Source organism: Ornithorhynchus anatinus, chromosome 6, assembly GCF_004115215.2.
Source record: "Ornithorhynchus anatinus isolate Pmale09 chromosome 6, mOrnAna1.pri.v4, whole genome shotgun sequence".
Classification (NCBI taxonomy): domain Eukaryota; kingdom Metazoa; phylum Chordata; class Mammalia; order Monotremata; family Ornithorhynchidae; genus Ornithorhynchus; species Ornithorhynchus anatinus.
In genome coordinates, this window is record NC_041733.1 from 13,852,107 (window position 1) to 13,878,173 (window position 26,067).

Here is a 26,067-nt window from a genome sequence, read left to right on the forward strand (position 1 = left end):
CCCTGGCAGCGGGTGAGCCCCGGGCCCTCCGGCCCGACAGCTGCAGTCACGTTTCCACAGGCAGAGAGGAAACTGCAAACAGCCATCGGACCGCTATGGTCTAGAATCACCAAGCAGTTCTATCACTGTACCTACATAATCGGCGGTAGGTATCTGAATGCTCACTGTGCGCAGAGCACTGTACTACTAAGACTTGGGAGACTACAATACCAGAATTGGGAGAGCAGGACACCCCCCCCCCCCCCCATCCTCCCACTGAGGGAAGGACATGCATCTCCCCCCACCCCCAAGACTTTAAGCTAGTTAGGGGCAGGGAACGTGTCCGATATATTATACTCTCCCCCGCGCCTGTCAGTGCTCTGCAGGCAGTAAGCGCTCAATAAATACGACTGAATGAAGAATGAGTCCTGAACCCAGTCTCCCTTTCCGCTGCCAGTTCCCACCACCCATAACTAACAGAGGCTAGGCTGTTCCGGGAGAGGATAAACCACAGTTCCATCTTACCTCACTCCCTAACTGGCTGACCCTCATCCTTAGCGCTTTCAGTATCGGTAAAGTCTTTGCCACCGGCTACCCAAAGCCCCGACGGAGGGGTCCTACTCACTGCTTTGACAATACGAGGTGATAAGATCCCAGGAATGAAGACTGAAAAAATTCAGTTCCTTCTGAGTGCTCTCTGCAAGAATATGGCCGCATCCCACAAAAGCAAACGTTTCCTTTAACTATTAAGGATAGAAGGCTTGTAGGTTATAAACAAAACACAAGTGTGTCAAGTACCCAAGAATAAAACTGAAAACCACAGCCTCATTTTCACACCGCTCATCGAGCAAAACCGTAACACACTGTTTCCCAACAGCTGGACACGCTAATTTTTACAAATTAGGTTTTTTATTTTTTTTATAAAAAAGTAAACAAAAATTGTAACCAATTTCCCCCTATATGGGACAACCATTATTAGCCGTTTCCCACCTCTTGACTTGGACAGGAACAAAAATAGACTAAGGGGATTACATTGGACAGTTCCAGACATAAAGGATTTTACCCAAATGCAAAAGTAGTGCATTCTTGTCGACACACTTGGGAGAGATCGTGGTCAGAACTACGAGTAAGCTGATGTAAATTCCTATTCGCTCTGTAGGATGCATTAAAATGGCTCTTTAAAAAAAGACCCTCAATTTCCACCAGGAGGTGCGATCTGAACAAAGCATGAGGACAGTGACAGTGAAACATCATCATCCAAAATGACAACTGCTTTGTCACTTTCGATACACGAGTCCGGACCGGTTCGTTACTCTTGCAAAGACCTGTAAAAGTAATAGTTTGTTGACCTGAAACAATATGGTTGGTGCTGCCCATCACCTTTTCTCTTCCCCTTCCGTGAGGGACTCAGCTCATTTAAACTGAACTCACACAAAAACACAACCTTTGCAGATCTACCTCACAAATCTTTTAAAATAGAAGAGAGAGGCAGGTGAGATCTTTTTTTAATACTCCCATTCAATGGAAATGCAATAAAATATCAGTAAATTTAAAAGTGACAACGGGCTGCAGCAGTTGGATGACTCAGGGTATTTCAAAAAATGTGAGATTTCTCCAGCTGCTCTAAACTGGAGAACGGACATGTCCAACACATGGGACGTTTCTCACCCGCCCCTCAGAGATCCTTAAAACAGGATGTTGAGGGGATGACCATTTTGCACTACACCACCAAATGCTCTATATAATCTAGGTAGCAGAGCAAAAAACATGCCACCTCCTTGTCCATTCCTGTGGTGCATCTTTCCCCATTCCTGTGGGAACGAACCCTTGGTTAAGGCCTCAAAATTCGTTTCATCCAAACAGACAATACGTTCCAGTGATGGATGATCTCTCCCCATCACTCGGAACTGTCAGCTTCTTTTGCTCTCTTCTTTTTTTTCTTCTTTTTGGTACTATCGCTGCCCTGAAAGGAATAAATTCAACAAAGACTTACTTTTCTCGATTGACAATCGATAGTGCTTACAATAGTACCGTTGTGGCCCTCTTTGCCAAGGTTTCTAAACCACTGGCTTCACTTTCAGCCACATTTAAGTTCACGTATATATGCATATATAAAAAATTGTACATAACAAATGGAATGTGTTACGGTTTACCATTTGGCCCTCCTCATTCTCCCTGTTTCCTCTCTAATTTCAGTTTACTTTACTACTTAACCACTTCATCATAATACATACCACATCCATCGACTCGCCTCCACTCTCTACTGCTTCTTTAGCCTTCTTTTCCTTTTTCTTCTTTTTCTTTTCCTTCTTACTCATTTCTTCTGATTTTGGAGTAACTGGGCTGGATGGAGCTGCCTCATCACTTTCACTTCCGCTCTCCCTCTTTCTCTGTTTTAACAGATCAATAGATTCGGTCAGACCAAAAAAAAAAAAAAAAAAATCCCAACCCATAGCATGTGCTGACACCCCCAAAGTGCCAGGTTCTGAAAAAACATCTAACACTACTGCTTGTAATATATCCCAACATTAAGATGATTGAGGAAGGCTTATTTAAAAGTACCTAGGGACTCTGTCCCAAGAGGTGTTTATGTATTTCAACTTTACTCACGCCAAGTCCCTAAACTTTTACGGATACAACCACATCCAGAAATCTACACCACAGAAATCTACATCTAAGACGTGAATCAAAAAAATTAGCCTGGTCAGGTAACTACAATGAAGAGATGGAACTTCCTTTTAAAGACTGACTCCATTCTAGAGTCCCAAGTGTATTTAGATGAAGGAGGATTGATCAGGTGACCTTTCTGCCCCTTTTATCTCCTAGTTTAGAGATGAACAGATCTATCTGTCTCCAAGGTAGCCACAAGCTACCCAGGTCTCTCCCCTGACCGTAAGCCAGTAGATGTCTCCAACAAGTCAAGGAGTCAAAAATCATTGCTGACCCCTGCTCTAGCCCTACACCCACATTTGAAAGACAATGGCTCGGTTAAGAGGTCACTTAAAGACACTCACCTTCTGTACCTTGGCCACCTCAACTGGAGCAACTGGAGTGACTGGGGTTACTGGTTCTTTCTTCACAGTTGCTCTGGGGGGAAAAAAATGCAACACTTTCTTGAAGCCAAATCCCATCACTGGATAATCCTATACAGTCCAGAATTCATTTGGGAATGTATGGCAGGTCTGAAACCATCATCAAAGAACCATGATGCTGGACGGAAACAGGGCCCCCAGTTGATTTTGCAGACTGACTCCCTCTAGAGACACTGGATCAGACTAGAGAGGGATAACCATCTGCCTTATTGTCACCCAATACACACCCATGAACACTGCCCACCCACCCCAAACCCTCAGAATAATAACTGTGGTATCTGTGGTGATATTTGTTAAGCACTTACTATGCACCAAGCACTGTTTTAAGTGCTGGGGTAGATACAAGGTAATCAGGTTGTCCCATGTGGGGCTCAGTCTTAATCCTCACTTTACATATGAGGTAACAGGCATGGAGAAGTTAAGTGACTGCCCAAGGTCACACAGCAGACAAGCGGCAGAGCCGGGATTAGAACCCACGGCCTGCGACTCCCGAGTCCGTGCTCTTTCCACTAAGCCACGCCGACGGGAACACCCTCCTGCCTTTAGCTACCGCTAATATGCCCTGCACTCAACACAATCACTTCAACGGCTGCTTAATTCATCGAAATGCCCTGATGTCCCACTGAATTCTAGACTTCACCTCAGCTTTACATTTCTGATTGACAATATCACCAAGCCAAAGGCAGGCCGTTACCTATAGTCCACGTAGTCCTGCTTCCAAGTTGTTGGGGTGCTCTCGTTGGGCTTGCCGTGCTTGTCCAAAAGACCTTGCTTGATCATCAGTTTCTTCTGACTTGCCTGAAAAACACAGAACATCATGTTCTCATTTTAATTCTTTACAGTTGAGGGACTCAAAACGATTTTCTGAGCATTAAATAGAGAGCCTCTCCCTTTCTAGGCCATAAGCTCCTTTCATTCATTCAATATTCACTAGTATTAACTGAACGCTCAGCCTGTTTCTCACTTGAAAAGCCCCAAAACATTAGAAGACCTTGGCATGAAAACCTGTTTGGATTTCCTACTTGTGACATCCATCTCCATACATGTCACCCCAAAGACATTTCAGTTAAATGCAAGCACTGGAAAAGTTTCTTCTTTAAAGTAACAGAGATTGTGTACTCAGGAGAAAAACGCTAAAAAAAAAGGGCCTGGGCAGGGTGCCACATACACCCGAAATAACATGACAAAGGCTTCGTAGATTAAACGGCCTTCAGAATGAGTAAGCTAACCCTTGGATCCCCCGAATGCCTTAGGGAATAATGACAATAGCCATATAAGTCTTTTTAAGCCACAGCCAACCTGGGGTCAGTTATGGGAAGAATGGAATGGCACCCTCAGAAGATCCCACCAGGGAAATCCTGAAAGCTCTAGTAACCACCAATACTGGTTAAAACAGCAGCGTAGCCCAGTGGAAAGGAAGGCCTGCGAGTCAGGATCTAATCCTAGTTCCACCACATGCCTGCTGTGTGACCCTGAGCCACTCACTCAACTTCTCTGGACCTCTATTCCCTCATCTGCACAATGGGGACTCAGTACTCGCTCTCCCTCCTTAGTGAGCCCTCTGCCTGACCTGATTATCGTCTATCGTCCTCAGTACTGCAGACAGGGCTTGACACCTGGTAAGCGCTTAAATGCAAAATGACGACGTGGCGTTGTTAGATGGGAAAAATTTGCAGAATTTCTCTATGGTGTTTGACCATATATGGCAGGTCTGCAACCACCACCAAAGCACTGTGGTGCTGGACAGAAACAGGGCCTTCCATTTGATTTTGCAGACTGACTCCCTCTAGAGCCACCCGATCAGGCTAGAGAGGGATAACCGCCTGCTTCCACCAGACAGAGCCAGAGTTCAAGAGCCAAGTCACCAAAGCACTTCAAGCCACAACTGGCAGAGAAATCCAGTGTACCAACATGCACATGTCCGGCTGTCACTCAACAAGAGGCCACGGAAAACACGGACCAAATCGTTTTCAGTAAAGAACCAAATGAACTCAGCTGAACTCATCTGATCCACTCACCTTTGGCCCCAGGCCCCACTTGCGAGGATATGTGTCCCTCTCCATGATCACTCTTTTAATCTTGGCCACTATGCCATGGTCACAGGTAGAGATAACGGCTGTGGTCATCAAGGCGATGGCTATACAAGAAAAACAAAGATATTCGAGATGAGGTGCCGCCCCAATGATGCCAGAATACTAACTGCAGCCAAACAATTTCATTGTCTATAATTCAGTATCAAAAAAAAGGGGTGGGGGTGGCTCCTGAGAACCCTAAACCTGCCCTAAAAAGCTGTGGCTGGGGTCTCTAGATTCAACAGTAGCTTAAAGGCTGCAGGAGGTTGATCCGACTGTCACCGTTCATCTTTGCAGATGGAACAGGATCTTTGCATCCACTCCTGCTGTCACCACCCTCTCCCGCGGGCAGACACCAAACACACACCAGCCGTCTCCAGCAGAACACCACAAGACACAAGGGGCATTTGGAAACTGCATGGCACGGAGGTTCTGGAACAGGAACCTGGTGCTGCAGAAGAGTAGCATGACATACTCCGAGAATGGATAAACTTCAACTGTCATTCCACACAGAGAGCCACATGATTTCAAATCCCAAAGCGGACACCCAGGAGAGAAGAGTTTACTGGGGAATGGAAAGCAAAGATCACTAATGGGGGTTGCTAACCCAAATGCACAGGCAAGTTAGGCATTAAGCAGGGCTTCAGTTTACAGAACTGTCAAGTGTTCTCCAGAAGAGCCTTCTAAGTTTCATTTTGAACTTGTGTAAAAAATGCTTAACACCATCTCTGCTCATTTGACACTGCAGAGTACTGCAGAATTGGGTGTTCACAAGAAATATGTCCTCTTACCCATACAGATGGCCTCGCCTTTGGTAGTAATGACCACAATCTCCTGATTGACTTCAATTCCATCCTCATACCTCAGAACTCCAGGAAGCATAATTTTGGCCCCATAGCAGATTGCATTGACCTGTGGATTAAAATGAGAAAAGCATAAATCCCCCTTACCTCACGAGACACTATTGGAACTGGTAGGTGGGAGAGGAGAAACTGGGTTGCCAGAAAACTGAGCTTCCCTCTGTGCAAAGGAATTCCAGAGGCTAGACACAGCCCAGCTACTTTTATCAATCAGTGGTGCTTACCGAACGCTTACTATGTGCAGAGTGCTGTGCTGAGCACTTACTTTACTACAGAATTAGCAGTCGCATTCCCTGCCCGTAACGAGCTTACAGTCTAGAGGGGGAGACAGGCATCAATATAAGCAGTTTATAATTCAAAAGGACGCACACTAGCAGCATCCAACACTCCCTCATAAATTCCTTCATCTCCCAGGAATAAAAGAATGATCAAAATAGTCTGATTTAAACCTGGAGCTGAGGGCTGATCAGCAACCGCAACGGCCTTATGGGATTTTTTTTTTTTGAGTTAGCTGACTAAATCAACATGCCTTGGAGAACATACCGCACTGTCTTTCATGACTAGTCGCTTGTGGGAGGTCAGGAGTTTCTCCAGAGGGTAGATGACCCGCCTCAGGTAACTCTCATCCTTGTTATTGTCATATTGCCATTGAGCATCTAGAACATCATGCATGGTGACCATGTGATCCTGCCAACAGAAACCAAGAGAAATTTGGTGGCTTTCTAATGGGAGGACATGTAAAACTGTGCTAGAGTTAGGAGGAAGAAAACTTCCCAGCCTCAGTGAGTAGCAGCTTTTGCCATTTCAACCAACGGTTCCCAGTTATTTCAAATAAGGAAAAAGTGACGGTTGTACGCTAGGTGGTAAAAACGGGTAGAGCAACACTCTCCACCCTTTCATTTCCTCTAGCCATTACCAATGTTCCAAAGTTAAATTACCAGAACAGGGGAGAGACCCTGACCTGAACTCAACACTTTGGAGATTACAGAATCACTATCCACTTGGAATGACATACCAAGAGGATGTGAATTTCCTAAAGATTCTGAAAAGGAATTTAGGGGACTTCGATACATACCTTTTCTCCCATAACTCCGGAGCGGACCCTTCGGAGTTCTTGCATCTGACCTCCAACTCCCAGCAGCAAGCCAAGGTGGACGCACAGGGTTCTAATGTACGTACCCGCCTCACAACTCACCCAGAAGATACCTAGGCAGATGTAGACAAGACACAGAAAATTAAGGCTGAATATTTCCTCCCAGTTCACAAGCGTAAACGAGCCCAACGTTCCCAGCTTGAACCATCAGTCTTGGGTGATAGATGTGAGTCATCTTTGCACGGTATGCTAGTGACGTCTCAGGGTTCATCATGTGGCTCTGAACTACATGCAATAGAAACCGAAGGGATGCATCTTGTGGCGCCATTAAGTTAATTTCTCCTAAAAAACGGGCCTTTTTACCTAATCTCCTTTCAGGATCATACTCGATCATTTTGCTTTCATAGATGGTTCGGACCCGTAGTTGCCTCTTGACAGCAGCAATGAGCGGTGGCCTCTGGAACAACGCACCTGTGAGAGTTTCCAGTGCCTAAGGAAGAAGAGAAACATCATTCTGCAAAAACCAGATCTGTCTGAGAAAACAACTATGTGTAAGGAGGTGACTAATCTAAGCGAAGCATAAGATGGGTTTGCTAGGGTAATAAGCAGAGTACAAAGTGCTCAGGTGGATCTCCGAACCAGCTCTGTGTTCAACCCTGATCCGGGCCAAATATATTCCGCCGCATTTCCATAATGCCCCATCGCAGTCATATCCCTCGCAAAAATCCAGCCTACCCACAGTACGTGATCAGACTCCCATCATTCGTCTTTGCCGAGATGGGATCCCCCCAGAAGGGGTTCCCACCCTGCTAACTCCACCACACCCTCAAGCAGTCAACCGGACACGGTCGCACCCCCAGTAGAACACTGGAAGGCTGGAGTGCACGGAAGGCCGCGAAACACCGAGGCCCTAGAACAGGAACCTCGATGCTGAAGGAGGGCAGAGTCTGCAAGCTCAGAGAATGGATAAACTTCATCATCATGTCACGTACAGGGAGGAAGGATGTGAATAAAGACGCTCGGTCCTCCATGGCACCTTTCTAACTTGGTGCTAATCGCTCCTAGGTTAAGCGGCGGTCTCCCTTCTTGCATTCAATCGTTTTTGTCGAGGACTTACTGTGTGCAAAACACTGCACTTCTTTCTCAGCAAAAAGGGCAGTCTGTGGTGGGGAAGGGGCTCCTGGGAAAGTTAAGCTTGATTGATTTTCACTGCTGCTCAGCTGCCCGCTAGCTAACAGCCAGGCTAATTGGACACGGACACAAAGGAGATATTTTCCTACAAAAATGACAGGTGGCCACCCTGCACTGCTCTCACACTTCCCGGGAACGGAGGAAAACCTAAGCGCCATTTCATCGGGACTTACCCTGGAAAGCTGAATCTCGCCTTCAATGGCATTGTGCAGCCGAACAATTCCCACATACTCTTTGCCTGAAAAACGACAGAAGAGTAGTCAGGAGTGGCCACTCGAGTTTTTGTTTTAATGTTTACTCACCACGCAGCAAACATTCAAGAGATTTAGCGTGACCAAGATCTTAACCTGAACACTAAAAACATCAATTTGGGTAACTATCACTCTAAATAACTAGCGTTCGTATTAAACACGCAAATCCACTCCAACAGTGGCCACTGTTAAAATACTTTACCCTGTGCTCTACTGGATAAGAAGTTGATTTTTGAGAGTTCCACAGAACCGGAGTGGAACTTTGCTTCTCTGAAATGCGATTAAGAGCCTCCAGTAACGATGCCATATTCAGAAAGCCACTTCTGCAACCAGACTGTCGACATACCTGCACTCTGTTGGGATTTGACCAAGCGGGTAGCTCGTTCTATGCAGACAATCAAGCAGCCCGTCACTTTGGGATCTAGAGTTCCACTGTGTCCTGTCTTCTCCACCCGCAGGATTCGCCGGATCCAAGCGACCACTTCATGGGAAGAGGGGTTGGAGGGCTTGTCGAGGTTAATGAAGCCGGTCCTGCAGTGATATTTGGAAGAGATCGGTAAGCCTTTTCTTGTTCCAGGCATAAGATCTAAAGATCGTCCGAGGATGACGACTAGAACATCAGTCTTGTGAAATTACTCCTCAAGCCAGGTCTGGGTCAGCGAATATAAAGAGCCCTGATCCTGTTTCACTTTTTTCTTTTAGCTAAGGCAAGATTACAGTTACTGGTCATGCTGAGCGCAAGATCCTATGACTGTAAATAGGTAACACGGGAGGGGAAAGGAAGTTCTCTTACCTGACATACTCAGCAATTTCTCTCTTGAGAGGATTGGATCCAGATGGAAGGGGAGTGTAATGCGTTGTTCGTACATTTAGCTTATCAAAATTCTAAAAAACATGATAGAGGCATAAATTAAAATTTGACAAAAGCCTGTTTTTCTCTTTCTCCGGTAGCACTCTCCCCATCCACTGTAAATTCCACATATAAAATGCCAGGCGATTAAACTTACTACATAGCAAGACACGATGCAAAAAATCGAGACAGACTGATACTAGTTTTTGTTCCCGAATCACCTGTCTTAGTTTAGACTGCGTAACGGCCCAACACCTAAGAATGACAAACCGCCCGTCCCACCCCGCCGAATGACCATCTGTGCACCTCAAACACAAATTCCACATAATTCTCTACCTTTAGCAATAAGGGCCACTGAGATGTGTCCAACTGAGCCACTTTGGATTCAGGCTTGATGAAGAATTCACCCATGTGCTGTATTTCCTGAAAAGGGAACAAAAACAGGCCCACGTCAATAAGCATGGAACTTTCATTTTATCCTAAACTCCATTATCTGGTTATGCCTAGCATTTCTTAAGTGGGTAGGAGGGCCAATACAAAAAGGACCTTATAGAGGTTATGCGTCAAGCAAGAGGTCTAAGGGGAACTGGGATTAATACTGATAGAACTGATATCAATATCAATGATACATGATACTAATGATAGCTATTGAGCAGCAGCATGGTTTAGCGGAATGAGCAGGGCCCTAGATTCTAATCCCAGCTCCACCACTTGTCTGTTGTGTGACCTTGGGTAAGTCACTTCGCTTCTCTGTGTCTCAGTTACCTCAACCTGTAAAAAAAAAATCCCTGTTTTTTACAGGTGGTAAAAATTAGCTTGTATCTACCCCAGCGCTTAATACAGTTCCCGGCACATAGCAAGCACGGAACAAATACCACGAAAAAAATGTAACCGTGCCTGTCACCTATGTATTCTTTCCTTCTGCTTAGTACAGTGTTCCTCACACAGTAAGCACTTTTAACATGCTTCCTTTTCCAGTTCTTGTCTTTTTTATAAAGGAGTCTCTCCCCTCTAATTTTGAAAACTAAACAACCAATAGTAGTATTTACTGAATACTTGAATCCCAATCAACTATTATGCACTTGATTCAAAACTGAAGCAAAAACAATCCTTAGACGCAAGGAGTCCACAGATAGACAAGGTTATTTCAAAAATAGTACTACAAACTCCGCCTGTTACTTCCTCTGTAAAACGGGAAGACTGTGAGCCCCATGAGATCCGGATTGTGTCCAACCTCAATACCTTGTACCTAACCCAGCACTTAGAACAGTGCCAGGAACATAACAAGCACTCAAATATCATTAAAAAGGAGCATGGATCACGAAGGTAGAAGCACAAATGTGTCCGGGGCCAAGTGTGGGAATAAACAACTGACTTGACACTTGAACAAAACACAACTACTGGGGAAGTGAGTCAATAAATTTACTTTTAACAGATACACGATTCAAGGAATTGGAAATCAAATACTCACAGCAACATCTTCATCTGCTAATTCTTTCCGGTCTTTTTTTTTCTTGTGCTTCTTCGCTAGAGAAACTATTTAGAAAAAAAAAATCTCAATATTACTCTCCATAAAGCCGAACCACCACACAACCACAGACGCACCGGCTTTCCCTTAAACATACACTAGAGGGATAAAGGATCGCAGGGGTTTACCCTCACTCCGGACTGAGCACGTGCTTCATGGCACATTCTCAGTCACCACGTGGCACGGGGATCGATTTAAACATGAAATAAACATGAATTAAATGAAATAATCATTGTATCGATTCATCCGAGATTTTTTTTTTTAAGCCCAAATCGTCTCCCCACTCTGGCTTTTTTCCAGGTCGTTATTTTGGCTTGCAGGTTTCTGCAAATGGGCTTAACTTGGGCAACGATTCCTTACTCCCTTTCCGACCTCAACTCCTAGGGAATTTGAAAATGAAAGGGGGGGCCGTGGGTGACCCTTAAATCCGGTCCGGTTACCAATCAACCGACACGGTGGACTGCTATGTGGTTTGATCGTCGCTACGGCTCCCAGTCCGGAGTAACCGCACAGGTAGAAGCAGCGTGGCTTGGTGGCAAGAGCACGGGCCTGGGAGTCAGAGGACGCGGGTTCTAATCCCAGCTCAGCCACGTGTCTGCTGTGTGACCCTGGGCAAGCCACTGCACCTCTCTGCCCCTCAGTTACCTCATTTGCAAAACGGGGGTCAAGTCTGTGAGCCCCACGTGGGCCAACCCGATTACCCTGCATCTCCCCCGGTGCTCAGAAGAGTGCTTGGCACATTGTCAACGCTTAACAAACACCATCGTTATTATTATTTCACCTACAACCAAATCACGAGGGGAGCGGAGCCGGCACAAAACGTGGCCAAGTGCAAGATGTTCCCTCCCTATTTCTTGGCGGGGTTTTAGGTGCATTTAGGTGCAATTCCTTCTCCTCCCGCCATCGGGCCTTTTCTTAAGGTCAGTTTCAGGCACAATTCAAGGGCACACCATGCCCTCCCCGTTTTAAAATCCATCCGGGTGGGCCTGCTTGGGTGGGGGGGGAATTGCCGAAGCATTTTCTCGTAACGCGCTCCCCACCCTTGCTCGCTCCCTCTTGCAACCCATAAAACGGCTAAGGCGGGGGGGCAACGGCCTGGGAAAGGGAGGAAAAGGCCATTTGCAAGGCCGCGGCGCCACGTGCGCGGCAGCATGGCCTCGTGGGTGGGGCGAGGGCCCTGGGTTCGAATCCCGCCTCCACCACGTGTCTGCTCGGCGACCTTGGGCGCCTGGGCCTCAGTTCCCTCATCTGCAAAATGGGGGTCGCGACTGTGAGCCCCACGTGGGCCGGGGCCCGGAAGCGCTCCATCCCGGCGCTTAGCACACTGTCTTGGCACCAAGTAAGCACTTAATAGCACGCGCCTGCGGCGCGCACGGCGCAGTGCTCTGCACCTAGTAAGCGCTCAGTAAATCCTATCGAATGAATGAAAAAGACCGGGCCTGGGAGTCCGAAGGGCGTGGGTTCTAATCCCGCCCCTGCCCCTTGTCTGCTCTGTGACCTTGGGCGAGCCCCTTCCCTGGGCCTCAGTTACCTCCCCTCTACACCCCGGTGCTTAGTAGTGTCCGCCACGCGGTAACCGCTTAGCAAACACAATCATTCCTCTTTTTTCCCTAGGCAAGAAGCAACCAAGAAGCCCTTACCAAATAGTTATTATCATTTCCTTAAGGCGACAAAGGGCCTGCAACTAGCCCTGACCCAATATAATTACTGTGACCACGAGCATTTCCCTGGGCAGCAAGCAACCGCCAATAAGCGCTTAATACAATCGTTATTCTCGCTTCCTTAGGCAAAGACCTGCAAAAGGCGCTTAACGAATGCAATTATTATTACTATCGTTATTCCACTGGGCAACAAACAACCTCCAATAAGCGCTTAATACAATTATTATTATCGCCATTCCCCTGGGCAACAGGCAGGCCCCAATAAGCGCTTAACAAGTACGATTATTGGTGCTATTTTCTTAGGCAATAAAGGACAAATACCATTATTACTATCGTGATTCCCCTGGGCAACAAGCAGGCCCCAAGAAGCGCTTAACACGTGCGATTATTACTACTATCGCGATTCCCCTGGGCAACAGGCGGCCCCCACTAAGGGCTTAACACGTACGATTATTGGTGCTATTTCCTTAGGCGATAAAGGACAATCATGATTATCACTATCGTGATTCCCTGGGCAACAAGCAGGCGGCAAGAAGCGCTTAACAGATAGGATTATTGGTGCTATTTCTTTAGGCAATAAAGGGCAAATAGGATTGAACTATCGTGGTTCCTCTGGGCACCAAGCAGCCCCCGAGAAGCGCTTAATACGATTATTATTACTATCAATATTTCCCTGGGCACCAAGCAGCCCCCAAGAGGCGCTTAATACGATCATTATTACTATCAATATTCCCCTGGGCACCAAGCAGCCCCCAAGAAGCGCTTAACATACAATTATTGGTGCTATTTCCTTAGGCGATAAAAGACAAATACGATTATTATTACTATCAACAGTCCCCTGGGCACCAAGGAGCCCCCAAGAAGAGCTTAATACGATTATTATTACTATTAATATTGCCCCGGGCAGCAGCGTGGCTCAGTGGAAAGAGCCTGGGCTTCGGAGTCAGGGGTGATGGGTTCGACTCCCGGCTCTGCCCCTTGTCAGCTGGGTGACTGTGGGCAAGTCACTTCACTTCTCTGGGCCTCAGATACCTCATCTGTAAAATGGGGATGAAAACTGGGAGCTCCACGTGGGACAATCTGATGACCCCCGTATCCCCCCAGCGCTTAGAACAGTGCTTTGCACATAGTAAGCGCTTAACAAATACCACCATTATTATTATTAATATTGCCCTGGGCACCAAGCAGCCCCCAAGAAGCGCTTAACAGATACAATTATTGGTGCTATTTCCTTAGGCAAAGGGACAAATACGATTACTATGGTGGTTCCCCTGGGCACCAAGCAGCCCCCCAAGAAGCGCTTAATACAATTACTAGGGTGGTTCCCCTGGGCACCAAGCAGCTCCCAAGAGGGGCTTCACAGATACAATTATTGGTGCTTTTTCCCTAGGCAATAAAGGACAAATACGATTACGATTACTATCCACATTCCCCTGGGCATCAGGCAGCCCCCCAAGAAGCGCTTAATTACTATGGTGGCTGCCCTGGGCACCAAGCAGCCCCCAAGAGGCGCTTAACATATTATTGGTGCTATTTCCTGAGGCAATAAAGGACAAATACTATTACTATCAATATTCCCCTGGGCACCAAGCAGCCCCCAAGAAGCGCTTAATCCAGTTACTAGGGTGGCTCCCCTGGGGACCAAGCAGCCCCCCAAGTGGCGCTTAATACAATTACTAGGGTGGTTCCCCTGGGCGCCAAGCAGCCCCCAAGAGGCGCTTAACAGATACAATTATTGGTGCTATTTCCTTAGGCGATAAAGGCCAAGTACGATTACTATCACTATTCCCCTGGGCACCAAGCAGCCCCCAAGAAGCGCTTAATACAATTACTAGGGTGGTTCCCCCGGGTCCCCAAAAGCGCTTAAGGCGATTCTTACTGCTCGGGTGGTGGCCAGCAGCCCCCAGGAGAAGTTTACGGATTGGGGCTGTGATTTCCTGAGGCGATGAGGGGGTGGTTGTCCGGTCCTGGGGGGGGGGGGGGGGCAGACGGACGGCCTACAGGCCCCACCACGTGGGTGGGGGATGGGGGTGCGGAAGGTGGGGGGGGGGGTCCCCGAGGCCCAGGCGGCGGGCGGGGGCACCGTCGGGGTCCCCTTTTTCCCTCCCTCCGTTGGGGTTGGAGGGGCGGCGGTGGGAGGGTGGTCCGGTCCTACCTTGTCCGTCGGCCATGGCGGCTGCGGCGCGCGCGCGCGGGCCTCCCCTCGCCTCTCCGCCGCGCGCCCAAAGACCGGCCCCCTCCCCTCCCGGCAGCCACCGCGCCCGGCGACGTCAGCCGCCCCGCCCCCCCCCCGACGTCCCCACGCACGACGCGCGCCCCCCGTGACGTCACACGTCGGGGGGCGGGGGCTCCCCCGGAGAGACGCCGCCGCCCATTGGCTGCCCGCGCGCTTCTCGCCGCTGAGAGCCCGCTTCCCATTGGACCCCTTCGTTCCATCGGGTGCCTGCGGCGCCTGCCCTGTGCGGAGCCCTGCCCTGAGCGCTGGGCTCCCACCCTAATAATAATAGTAATAATAAATGTTGGTATTTGTTCAGCGCTTACTACGTGCCGACCACTCTTCCAAGCGCTGGGGGAGATGATAATGATAATGATGGCATTTCTTAAGCGCTTACTAGGTGCTGAGCATTGGGCTAAGCGCTGGGAGTGGACAATTCACAGCCCTGGAGCACTGGGCCCCCGCCCTAATAATAATAATAATAAACGTTGGTATTTGTTCAGTGCTTACTATGTGCTGAGCACTCTTCTAAGCGCTGGGGGAGATGATAATGATGGTTTTTCTTAAGCGCTTACTATGTGCTGAGCATTGGGCTAAGCATTGGGAGTGGACAATTCAGCCCTGGAGCGCTGGGCCCCCACCCTAATAATAATAATAATAAATGTTGGTATTTGTTCAGCACTATGTGCCCAGCACTCTTCAAAGTGCTGGGGGCAATGATAGTGATGGTATTTCGTAAACGCTTACTATGTGCTGAGCATTGGGCTAAGCATTGGGAGTGGACAATTCAGCACTGGAGCGCTGGGCCCCCGCCCTAATAATAATAATAATAAATGTTGGTATTTGTTCAGCAATTACTGTGTGCCGACCACTCTTCGAAGCGCTGGGGGAGATAAATGATAATGATGGCATTTCTTAAGCGCTTACTATGTGCTGAGCATTGGGCTAAGCGCTGGGAGGGGGACAATTCAATAATAATAATATTGTTGGTATTTGTTAAGCGCTTACTATGTGCCGAGCACTGTTCTAAGCGCTGGGGGAGATCCAGGGGAATCAGGTGGTCCCACATGAGGCTCGCAGTTAATCCGCCTTTTCCAGATGAGGGAACTGAGGCCCAGAGAAGTGAAGTGACTTGCCCACAGTCACACAGCTGACAAGTGGCAGAGCTGGGATTCGAACTCATGACCTCTGACTCCCAAGCCCAGGCTCCTTCCACTGAGCCACGCTGCAATTCAGCACAGGAGCTCTGGGGCCCCGCCCTAATAATAGTAATAAATGTTGCTATTTGTTCAGCGCTTACTATGTGCCGACCACTCTTCTAAGCGCTGGGGGAGATAATAATGACAATGATGGCATTTCTTAAGCACTTACTAGGTGCTGAGCACTGTAATAATGTTGGTATTTGTTAAGCGCTTACTATGTGCAGAGCACTGTTCTAAGCGCTAGGGGAGATACGGGGTCATCAGGTTGTCCCACGTGAGGCTCACAGTCTTCATCCCCATTTTACAGACGAGGTCACTGAGGCCCAGAGAAGTTGTGACTTGCCCAAAGTCACATAGCTGACAAGTGGCAGAGCCGGAATTCGAACCCATGACCTCTGACTCCCGAACCCGGGCTCTTTCCACTGAACCACGCTGCTTCTAAGCGCTGGGAGTGGATAATTCGGCACGGGAGTGCCGGGCCCCCGCCGTAATAATAATAATGGTATTTGTTCAGCGCTTAGGTGCCGAGCACTGTTCTAAGCGCTGGGGGAGATAATGATGATAATGATGGTGTTTGTTAAGCGCTTACTGAGCGCTGAGCACGGTTTGGGATTTGTATTTAAGTGCTTACTATATGGTAAGCACTGTTCTAAATACGGGGGGGGGTAGGGCAGGGCCTGTATCTGTTACTGATTTGTACATTCCAAACGCTTAGTACAGTGCTCTGCACATAGTAAGGGTTCAATAAATACTATTGAATGAATGAATACAGAGTGATCAGGTTGTCCCACGTGGGGCTCACCGTCTTAATCCCCATTTTACAGATGAGGGAACAGACTCAGAGAAGTACATTCCAAGCGCTTAGTACAGTGCCCTGCACATAGTAAGCGCTCAGTAAAGACTATTGAATGAATAAATGAATCCCCATTTTACAGATGAGGGAACTGAGGCCCAGAGAAGTGAAGTGGGCTTGCCCAAAGTCACACAGCTGACAAGTGACTGAGTGGGGATTAGAACCCATGACTTCTGACTCCCAAGCCTGGGCTCTTTCCACTGAGCCACGCTGATTCTCTCTAAGCGCTGGCATAGATACAGGGTAATCAGATTGTCCCATGTGGGGCTCACATTTTTTTTTTTTAAATCCCCATTTTTACTGATGAGGTAACTGAGGCACAGAGAAGTTAAGTAACTTGCCCAAGGTCACACAGCAGACAAGTGGCGGAGCCGGGATTAGAACCCACGACCTGTGACTCCCAAGCCTGTGCTCTTTCCACTAAGCCACGCTGCTTCTCTACCGGGTAATCAGGTTGTCTCACGTGGTGCTCACAGTCCAGAGGTCATGGGTTCTAATTCCGCTCTGCCACTTAGCTGTGTAACCTTGGGCAAGTCACTTAAGCTCTCTGTGCCTCAGCTCATCTGTAAAATGGGGTTGAAGACTGTGAGCCCTACATGGGACCACCTTGTATCTACCCCAGCGCTTCAAACAGTGCTTGGCACAGGGTAAGCGCTTAACAAATACCAACATTATTATTATTATCCCCATTTTACAGATGAGGTCACTGAAAAGTGAAGGGACTTAGCCAAAGCCACACCACTGACAAGTGGCAGAGCCGGGATTAGAACCCACGACCTCTGACTCCTAAGCCTGGGCTCGTTCCACTGAGCCACGCTGCTTCTCTCCCTAAGGACTGTGTTGTTGCCCAACAGCATTTTTAAATTAATAACAATAAAGATGGCATGTGCTAAGCTTTTACTGTGTGCCCAGTGCTGTACTAAGCACTAGTACAGTACTAAGTATCTCCCCCAGCGCTTAGAACGGTGCTTGGCACATAGTAAGTGCTTAACAAATACCAATCGATTAGACCGTAAGCCCGTCAAACGGCAGGGACTGTCTCTATCTGTTGCCGACTTGTTCATCCCAAGCGCTTAGTACAGTGCTCTGCACATAATAAGCGCTCAATAAATACTATTGAATGAACATTATTGGTACTAGCGCAGATACAAGGTAATCAGGTTGTCCCACATGGGGCTCCCGGTCTTCATTCCTGACTTCTCTGTGCCTCAGTTCCCTCATCTGTAAAATGGGGATTAACTGTGAGCCCCTCGGGGGACCACCTGATGACCCTGTATCTCCCCCAGCGCTTACAACGGTGCTCGGCACACAGTAAGCGCTTAAATACCGACATTATTATCCCCATTTTCCAGATGAGGGAAACTAAGGCCCAGAGAAGTGAAGGGACTTGCCCAAGGTCACACAGCAGACCAGAGGCAGAGCCGGGATTAGAAGCCACGACCTTCTGAGTCCCAGGCCCGGGCTCCAGCCACTGCAACATGTGTGCCGGCGTGGCTTAGTGGAAAGAACCCAGGCTTGGGAGTCAGGTCATGGGTTCTAATCCTGCCTCAGCCACTTGTCCGCTGTGTGACCTTGGCCAAGTCCCTTCGCTGGGCCTCGATTACCTCATCTGTAAAATGGTGATTGAGTCTGTGAGCTCCGCATGGGACAGGGTCTGTGTCCCACCTAATATGCTGTATCTACCTCAGTGCTTAGTACAGTGCTTGGTGCATAGTAAGCTCTTAAATATCACAATTATTACTATTAAGGCCTTCATTCAATCGTATTTATTGAGCACTTATAGCATATAGAACGCCGTAGTGATGATAATTATTATGGTATTTGTTAAGCAATTACTATGTACCAAACACCGTTTTAAGAGCCGGGGTAGATAGAAGCTAATCAATCAGGTTGGACACAATCACGGTCCCACATGGGGCTCCCGGTCTAGCGTGGCTCGGTGGCAAGAGCCCGGGCTTGGGAGTCAGAAGTCGCGGGTTCTAATCCCGGCTCTGCCACTCGTCAGCTGTGTGACTTTGGGCAGGTCACTTCACTTCTCTGTGCCTCGGTTCCCTCATCTGTAAAATGGGGATTCATTCATTCATTCGTGTTTATGGCGCACTGTGTGCAGAGCACTGTACTAAGCGCTTGGACTGTACGACTGGGGAACAGGCAGAGACAATCCCTGCCCAACGACGGGCTCAGAGTCTAAACGGGGGGGGGGGGGGGGGACGGACAGCAAAGCAAACAGAACAAAACAAAAACAAGATATCATCATCGAGATAAATGGAATCAAGATGTACCCTTCATTAACAAAATAAATAGGGTAATAATATATACAAATGAGCACAGCGCTGAGGGGAAGGGGGAAGCGCAGAGGGTGGGGAGGCGTTGAGTTTTAGGTGGTCGCGTCCTGGAGGCAGGAGGAGATACGAGCCTGGAGGGAGGGGAGGGAACAGGGGAGGAGATGTAGATTTGGGTGTCCTCTGCGTAGAGGTGATAGTCGAAGGCATGGGAGCGAATGAGTTCACCAAGGGAGTGTAAATGGAGAACAGAAGAGGGCCAAGAACTGACCCTTGAGGAACTCCGACCGTTAAAGGATGGGAGGGGGAGGAGGCGCCGGCGAAGGAGACCGAGAATGACCGGCCAGAGAGCTGAGAGGAGAACCGGGAGAGGACGGAGTCCGCGAAGCCAAAGTGAGATAAAGTGTGAAGGAGAAGGGGGCGGTCGACGGTATCGAAGGCGGCTGAGAGGTCGAGGAGGATTCGAATAGAGTAGGAGCCATTGGATGTGGCAAGAGAGAGGTCACGGGTGACCTTCGAGAGGGCGGTTTCGGTGGAGCGGACGGGACGGAAGCCAGATTGGAGGGGGCCCAGGAGTTGGAGTCGAGGAATTCAAGGCAGTGAGCGGAGATGACTCGTTCTAGGAGTTTGGAAAGGAAGGGTAGGAGGGAGACGGGACGATAACTGGAGGGAGAAGCGGGGTCGAGAGAGGGTTTTTTTAGGACGGGGGGAGACGTGGGCATGTTTGAGGGCAGAGGGGAAGAAGCCATTGGAGAGTGAGTGGTTAAAGATAAAAGTTAAGGAGGGGAGGAGGGAAGGGGGTGATAGTTTTAATAAGGTGAGCGGGAACGGGGTGCGAAGCACGGGTGGACGGGGTGGCACTTGCGAGGAGGGAGGAGATCTCAGAGGATACTGCAGGGAAGGATGGGAAAGTAGGGGAGAGGGTTGGGAGCCGGGGAGGGGATGGAAAAGGGGGAGGGGTGACTTTGGGAGGCTCAGACCTCACAGTGCTAATTTTCATACCCGGATAGTTGGGGGGGAAGGATGGGGGAGGGGGAGGAACAGGGGGCCTGAGGAGAGAATTCAAAGTCAGGAACAATTGGTGGGGATCATGGGCATCAATGAGGGAAGAAAAGTAGTTGTGCCCGGCAGAGGAGGGGGCAGGAAAGGATAAATTTGAAGTGAATAAGGATGGCTTGGTGCTCGGACTTTCACCAGCGGCGCTCAGCAGCTCGCGCCCAAGAGCGAAGGGGGCGGACGGAGGCGGAGATCCAGGGCTGCGGGTTAGCGGAGCGAGAGCGGCGGAGGGAAAGGGGAGCGAGCCAGTTGAGTAGAGAGGGTGGAGTTGAGAGCAATCATCTGATCAACAAGTGTGGGAAGAGAGGACAGGGAGGCAAGGTGGGGTGAGATGCTTGGGGAGAGACGGATGGGGTCAAGAGAGCGGAGGTCTCTGTGGGGGAGTCATGCAGATTTACAGGTCGGAGAAGAGGGTGGGGAGAGGGGGTTGGAGGGGTGGCGGTGGGACAGGAGAACTGGGATGGGGCATGAGCAGGGAAGGGGGAAGGGGGTGGGAGGAGGGAGTTTGGTGGGGAAGAGCGCGCAAGGGGAGGGGGGATGAGGGATGGTGCTGGTAAAGTGGGATTCTAGGAAGGGGGTGGGGAGGAGGGGAGGAGGCAGAGGAAAATGCTGGAAAGAGCTGGGCGGGAGAGGGGAAGGGGAAAGTGAGGATTGGGAGGGGAGACTGGGTGGGGAGTGGGGGGTGTGGAAGGTCATGACGAAGTCAGTGAGGTGACGGCACCGAGAACAATTAACCAGCGATAGCAATAAGGTAATAAGATATAATGTTATTAATAAGTGGGTGATGCCCAGGGTCCAATGGTGACTTGTCCGTGGGTCTACCCGATCGAAATCAAAAGGCCGGCGGCAAGGCGAATCCTGCAGCTCGTGGTCTCGGAGGCGGCGGAGGGAGCCCTGTGGATGGCCGATCTGGAGAAGGGTGGAGCTGTTATGGGGGGTCAGAGGAGAGGAAACTCAGGGGGAGAGGAGTAAGTAGATAACCGGGCAACGTGGGCGGGGTGAGGAGGTGCGGGTGCTACAAGTTAACAGGGAGAAGAAGGGCGATGTTGTCCGGGGGTGGGCGGGGGTAATCATTCACCTCTAGTCAGAGCACGGGAGAGGAGGGAGTGAGGGCTCCCCAAAGGATGGCTTTCCGGGCGGGGAGGTGGAGAGCTGGGAACCACAATGTCCCACGGCCCGGGGGGGAAGGGGGAAGCAGGGGAGCACAATGTACCATGACTCCGGGGGGAGGAGAGAGCACGACGTCCCACGACTCTGGCCGGGGGGTGAGGATGGGGAATAGAGTCTCCCACGGTCCGGGTTGGCTACCTGGACGGGCTTCGAGGGGGTGCTAGACCAGGGGGGTTGGAGGTAGGAGGGTCAGGGAGAGAGGGGGGAAGGTCTGGGAGCTACACGTGGTTCTGGAGGCTGCGGGGCATGCGGTGGCGGGGGTCCTCGGTGTCGGGAGTCCTCGGGTGGGGGTGCAGAGGTCCGGGGTGGGGAGACGATCGCGAGCCCGGAGGCAGGTCACTGAAGTCTGAGAGCGCGGGTTTCTCGGGAAGAGAGATCCCGGCGCATCCGCGCCGGCGTCCTGAGGAGAGAGATTCAGGCAGGAATAAGGGGACCGCAGGTCCGGGGCGCGGCTCCAAGGGGTCCCGGGCCCACGTGGCGGCGTCCAGAGGAGGAAGATTCAGCCAGGTGTAAGGGGCCTGGCGGTCCGAGGCGCGGCTCCATCCACGGGAGAGGAGGTCCCGGCGCGATCGTGTCGGCGTCCTGAGGAGAGAGATTCGGTCGGGAATAAGGGGACCGGCGGTCCGAGGCGCAGCTCCGAGGGAGAAGAGGTCCCAGGCCCACAGGGTGGCGTCCAGAGGAGGAAGATTCGGCCGGGAATGAGGGGCCCGGCGGTCCGAGGCGCGACTCCAAGGGAGAGGAGGTCCCGACGCAATCGTGTCGGTGTCCAGAGGAGGAAGGTTCTTTTGGTAAGGGCCCTAAGCTTCTCTGCTCCACAGTTATGGAGACTCCAAGAACCGACGCCAGAACAGTACGGTTCTCAGCCGGACGTACACTTGGGGGGGGGGGAGTCAAACCAAATTCAAAACCTGCAGAACTGAACCGCAAATAGAATGGCCAAATGTGCCCGTCACTTTGGGGAAGGGCACAGAGCTCCTCTGCCCTATCGTGGCGTTGCCTGGGCCAGACCGACGGCTGGGCCCAACGGCAACCGACCTGATTTTGAGATTTCTCAGCTGCCTTAACATCTGTATTTTCATAAGGAACCTGAGTGGGTGGGAAAGCGAGGATGTGATGAGTCGATTCAGGGGAGGTCCTCAAAGTCCACGGGAAAGAGGCCGTGCTCGGTCCCCTTTGTCCTCGGGGCACCACCGTCAAGCCCCTTTCCACCCCTCTCGGGTTCTGAGGTGGCAGGGCGGAGGAGAGCCTCCAGGGAAGGAGACTCCTCGCCCTAGAGGTGATGAAGGGGGGAAAGGTTCTTGACCAAGATGGGTCTCACCCGTGGGTTTAGAGGGTGGGGTGTGGTGAACGGAGACCCCGAGGGGGTCAAGTAGGTGTACGGGGGGGCGCTCAAACGCCCCGTCCGGAAGGGGCGATCATCTCCTGCAGAACGAGGTGCGGCAGGTGGTTCTGCTCGGGTCTGAGCAGCGTCCGGAGCTCCGCCTGCAGCGCCTCGACGTCCTCCTGGCGGGCGGCCGCGACCGGGGACCGCGGCCGGAGGAAGGGCCCCCCGGGCGGGGGTCCGGGGGCCTCAGAGGCCCCGTCCGGAGGGAGCGATCATCTCCTGCAGCACCAGGTGCGGCAAAGGTGGTTCTGCTGGGGTCTGAGCAGCGTCCGGAGCTCCGCCTGCAGCGCCTCGACGTCCTCCTGGCGGGCGGCCGCGACCGGGGACCGCGGCCGGAGGAAGAGCCCCCCGGGCGGGGGTCCGGGGGCCTCAGAGGCCCCGTCCGGAGGGAGCGATCATCTCCTGCAGCACCAGGTGCGGCAAAGGTGGTTCTGCTCGGCGCTGAGCAGCGTCCGGAGCTCCGCCTGCAGCGCCTCGACGTCCTCCTGGCGGGCGGCCGCGACCGGGGACCGCGGCCGGAGGAAGGGCCCCCCGGGCGGGGGTCCGGGGGCCTCAGAGGCCCCGTCCGGAGGGAGCGATCATCTCCTGCAGCACCAGGTGCAGCAGGTGGTTCTGCTCGGCGCTGAGCAGCGGCCAGAGCTCCGCCTGCAGCGCCTTGACGGCCTCGACGTCCTTCTCGTGGGCGGCCAGCACCAGCGACTGCAGCAGGAGGAAGAGCCCCTCGGGCAGGGGTCCGGGGGCGCCCCCCGCGCCCGCCGCCCCTCCGTCCCGGGCGGGCCCGTCGTCGTCGTCGCAGGCCTCCCAGCAGTAGCGCTCCAGGGTGCGGGCGTGCTCGGGCAGCAGCTTGGGGGGCGGCGGCTGCAGCAGCAGCAGCAGCAGGACGCGGGACACCTCGCAGCGGGCGGCCACGTCCAGGAAGGCCCCCGGGGCCGGGCCGGGGGTCCGGCGGGCGGCCAGCCGCTGCATGCGGGTGAAGAGGCCCAGGGCGCCGTCGTAGTCGCGGGCCAGCAGCTGGCAGGAGGCGGCCTGGCCCAGCGAGCCCAGGGCGTCGAGGGGCAGCAGGGGCAGCTGCAGCTCGGCGGCGCGCTGGAAGTGGGCGGCGGCGGCCCCGGGCTGGCCCAGCTCCCTGAGGGCGGCGGCCAGCTCCAGGCACAGCCCGGCGGCGGCGGCCGGCTGGCCCAGCTCGGGCCCCAGCAGGCGGGCGGCCAGCGCGTAGCAGCCGCAGGCGGCCTGCAGCGCCTCGCCCCAGGCGGCGGGGCAGGCCAGCCGCAGCCGCGCCTCCCGCTCCTGCCGCAGGAACAGGCGGCCCGCCTCGCTCAGCGCCAGCGCCTCGCCCGGGCCGTGGAACAGGCTCTGCTGGCAGCGCGCCACCGCCAGCTGGCACCAGGCCGCGTAGGGCAGGCAGTCCTGCGCCCGCAGCTCCTTGCCCAGCTGCCCGAACTGCTCGCCGGCCTCCGACACGTTGGGCTTCCGCAGGAACCGCTTCTTCAGCTTGCTGGACACCAGGCGGTAGCGGGACAGGAAGTCCCCGCCGTCCGACGCGGGACCCCCGCCGGCCGGGGCCCCGCCGCCCAAGGGGCCCGACCCGGACCCCGCCGACGCCATCTTGGCCCGCTCCACCCCCCGGCCCGACCCGCGCATGCGCACGCGCGCCGGACCCCGCCGACGCCCGATGGGAGCCGCGCGCCGCTCCGCGCGCCCCTCCTCCGCTCCGCGCGCCGCCCTCCTTCGTTCCCTCGGCTTCCCGCACTCCCCCGGCTTGCTTCATTCATTCATTCATTCATTCATTCAATCAATCATTCAATCCCATTCATTCGGTCGTTCGCCCTCACTCATTCGTATTTCTCCTTTCCTTCATGCGATCCATCGTATTTATTTCTTCATTCCTTCATTCGTGCGCACTCAGTCATTCGTATTTCTCCTTTCCTTCATTCGATCCATCGTAATTATTTCTTCATTCATTCATTCGTACGCACTTAGTCGTTCGTATTTCTCCTTTCCTTCATTCGATCCATCGTATTTATTTCTTCGTTCGCTCAGCTGTCTTCCTTCACTCCTTCGTCTTCATTTATTCATTCAATCCATCGCCTTTCTTCATTCATTCAATCATTCAATCCCATTCATTCGGTCGTTCGCCCTCACTCATTCGTATTTCTCCTTTCCTTCATGCGATCCATCGTAATTATTTCTTCATTCCTTCATTCGTACGCACTCACTCGTTCGTATTTCTCCTTTCCTTCATTCAATCCATCGTATTTATTTCTTCGTTCACTCAGCCATATTCCTTCACGCCTTCATCTCCATTCATTTATTCATTCATTCATTCGTCTTTCTTCATTCATTCATACACACTCATTCATATTTCTTATTTCATTCAATCCATTGTATTTATTTCTTCATTCACTCAGCCATATTCCTTCACTCCTTCCTCTTCATTTATGCATGCATTCATTCATTCATTCCATCGCCTTGCTTCATTCATTCATTCAATTGTACGCACTCACTCATTCGTATTTCTCCTTTCATTCATTCAATCCATCGCATTTATTTCTTCATTCACTCAGCCGTATTCCTTCACTCCTCCGTCTTCATTCATTCATTCAATCAATCAATCAATCATTCATTCATTCATACGCTCTCAGTTATTTATATTCTTTCATTCAATCCATCATCTTTCTTCTTCTTCTTCTTCTTCTTCTTCTTCTTCTTCTTCTTCTTCTTCTTCTTCTTCTTCTTCTTTTGGTATTTGTTAAACATTTACTATGTGCAAAGCTCTGTTCTAAGCGCTGGGGGATATACAGGGTCATCAGGTTGTCCCAGGTGGGGCTCACAGTCTTCATCCCCATTTTACAGATGAGGTCACTCAAGCCCAGAGAAGTAAAGTGACTTGCCCACAGTCACACAGCTGACAGATGGTAGAGCCGGGATTCAAACCCATGACCTCTGACTCCCAAGCCCGGGCTCTTTCCACTGAGCCACACTGCTTCTTCATTCATTCATTCATTCATTCAATCAATCGTATGCACTCACTCATTCGTATTTCTTATTTCATTCAATCCATTGTATTTATTTCTTCATTCATTCATTCATTCATTCAATCGGATTCCTGCACTCCTTAGTCTTTCTTCATTCAATCATATGCACTCACTCATTCATATTTCTTATTTCATTCGATCGTATTTATTCATTCACTCAGCCGTACCCCTTCACTCCTTAGTCTTTCTTTATTCTTTCAATCAACTGTTTTTATTCATTCATTCAATCGTATTCCTTCGCTCACTCGTCTTTATTCATTCGTTCAATCGATCATATTTATGTCTTCATTCAC

At 51.1% G+C, this 26,067-nt stretch overlaps 2 protein-coding genes and 6 non-coding genes across 8 annotated transcripts; all 8 read right to left on the bottom strand.

Moving 5' to 3' along the window:
- Positions 1 to 869: 869 nt before the first annotated feature.
- Positions 870 to 14,804, bottom strand: DKC1 (dyskerin pseudouridine synthase 1). The gene is made up of 15 exons (XM_029067714.2): positions 14,733 to 14,804; positions 10,860 to 10,924; positions 9,725 to 9,811; positions 9,332 to 9,423; positions 8,885 to 9,069; positions 8,461 to 8,525; positions 7,460 to 7,586; positions 7,079 to 7,209; positions 6,547 to 6,690; positions 5,935 to 6,055; positions 5,090 to 5,208; positions 3,766 to 3,869; positions 2,994 to 3,066; positions 2,214 to 2,369; positions 870 to 1,942 (listed from the first exon to the last, which is right to left on the bottom strand). The coding sequence occupies exons 1-15, from the start codon at positions 14,746 to 14,748 to the stop codon at positions 1,877 to 1,879; spliced, it is 1,551 nt and encodes a 516-aa protein (XP_028923547.1). The 5' UTR covers positions 14,749 to 14,804; the 3' UTR covers positions 870 to 1,876.
- Positions 3,147 to 3,278, bottom strand: LOC114813071. The gene has a single exon (XR_003760683.1). It is a non-coding gene; the product is annotated as a small nucleolar RNA SNORA56 (small nucleolar RNA).
- Positions 4,768 to 4,900, bottom strand: LOC114813070. The gene has a single exon (XR_003760682.1). It is a non-coding gene; the product is annotated as a small nucleolar RNA SNORA56 (small nucleolar RNA).
- LOC114813073 lies at positions 5,410 to 5,652 on the bottom strand. The gene has a single exon (XR_003760685.1). It is a non-coding gene; the product is annotated as a small nucleolar RNA SNORD17 (small nucleolar RNA).
- On the bottom strand, positions 6,851 to 6,984 carry LOC114813041. The gene has a single exon (XR_003760652.1). It is a non-coding gene; the product is annotated as a small nucleolar RNA SNORA36 family (small nucleolar RNA).
- Positions 7,299 to 7,375, bottom strand: LOC114812985. The gene has a single exon (XR_003760598.1). It is a non-coding gene; the product is annotated as a small nucleolar RNA SNORD83 (small nucleolar RNA).
- On the bottom strand, positions 7,841 to 8,084 carry LOC114813072. The gene has a single exon (XR_003760684.1). It is a non-coding gene; the product is annotated as a small nucleolar RNA SNORD17 (small nucleolar RNA).
- A 6,128-nt stretch (positions 14,805 to 20,932) lies between the features above and the next one.
- Positions 20,933 to 24,356, bottom strand: F8A1 (coagulation factor VIII associated 1). Its single transcript, XM_007658320.2, has one exon. It carries the CDS (start codon positions 24,342 to 24,344, stop codon positions 23,292 to 23,294), a length of 1,053 nt encoding a protein of 350 aa, XP_007656510.2. The 5' UTR covers positions 24,345 to 24,356; the 3' UTR covers positions 20,933 to 23,291.
- Between the last annotated feature and the right edge of the window lie 1,711 nt (positions 24,357 to 26,067).

Bases quoted from the DNA above. Each gene is read 5' to 3' on its own strand.
- F8A1 (XM_007658320.2), bottom strand. From the start codon at position 24,344: ATGGCGTCGGCGGGGTCCGGGTCGGGCCCCTTGGGCGGCGGGGCCCCG.
- DKC1 (XM_029067714.2), bottom strand. The intron at 9,070-9,331 runs GTAAGAGAACTT...ATATCACTGCAG, and splicing joins GAAATTGCTGAGTATGTCAG to GACCGGCTTCATTAACCTCG. The intron at 5,209-5,934 runs GTAAGAGGACAT...TTTCTTGTATAG, and splicing joins AGGCGAGGCCATCTGTATGG to CCATCGCCTTGATGACCACA.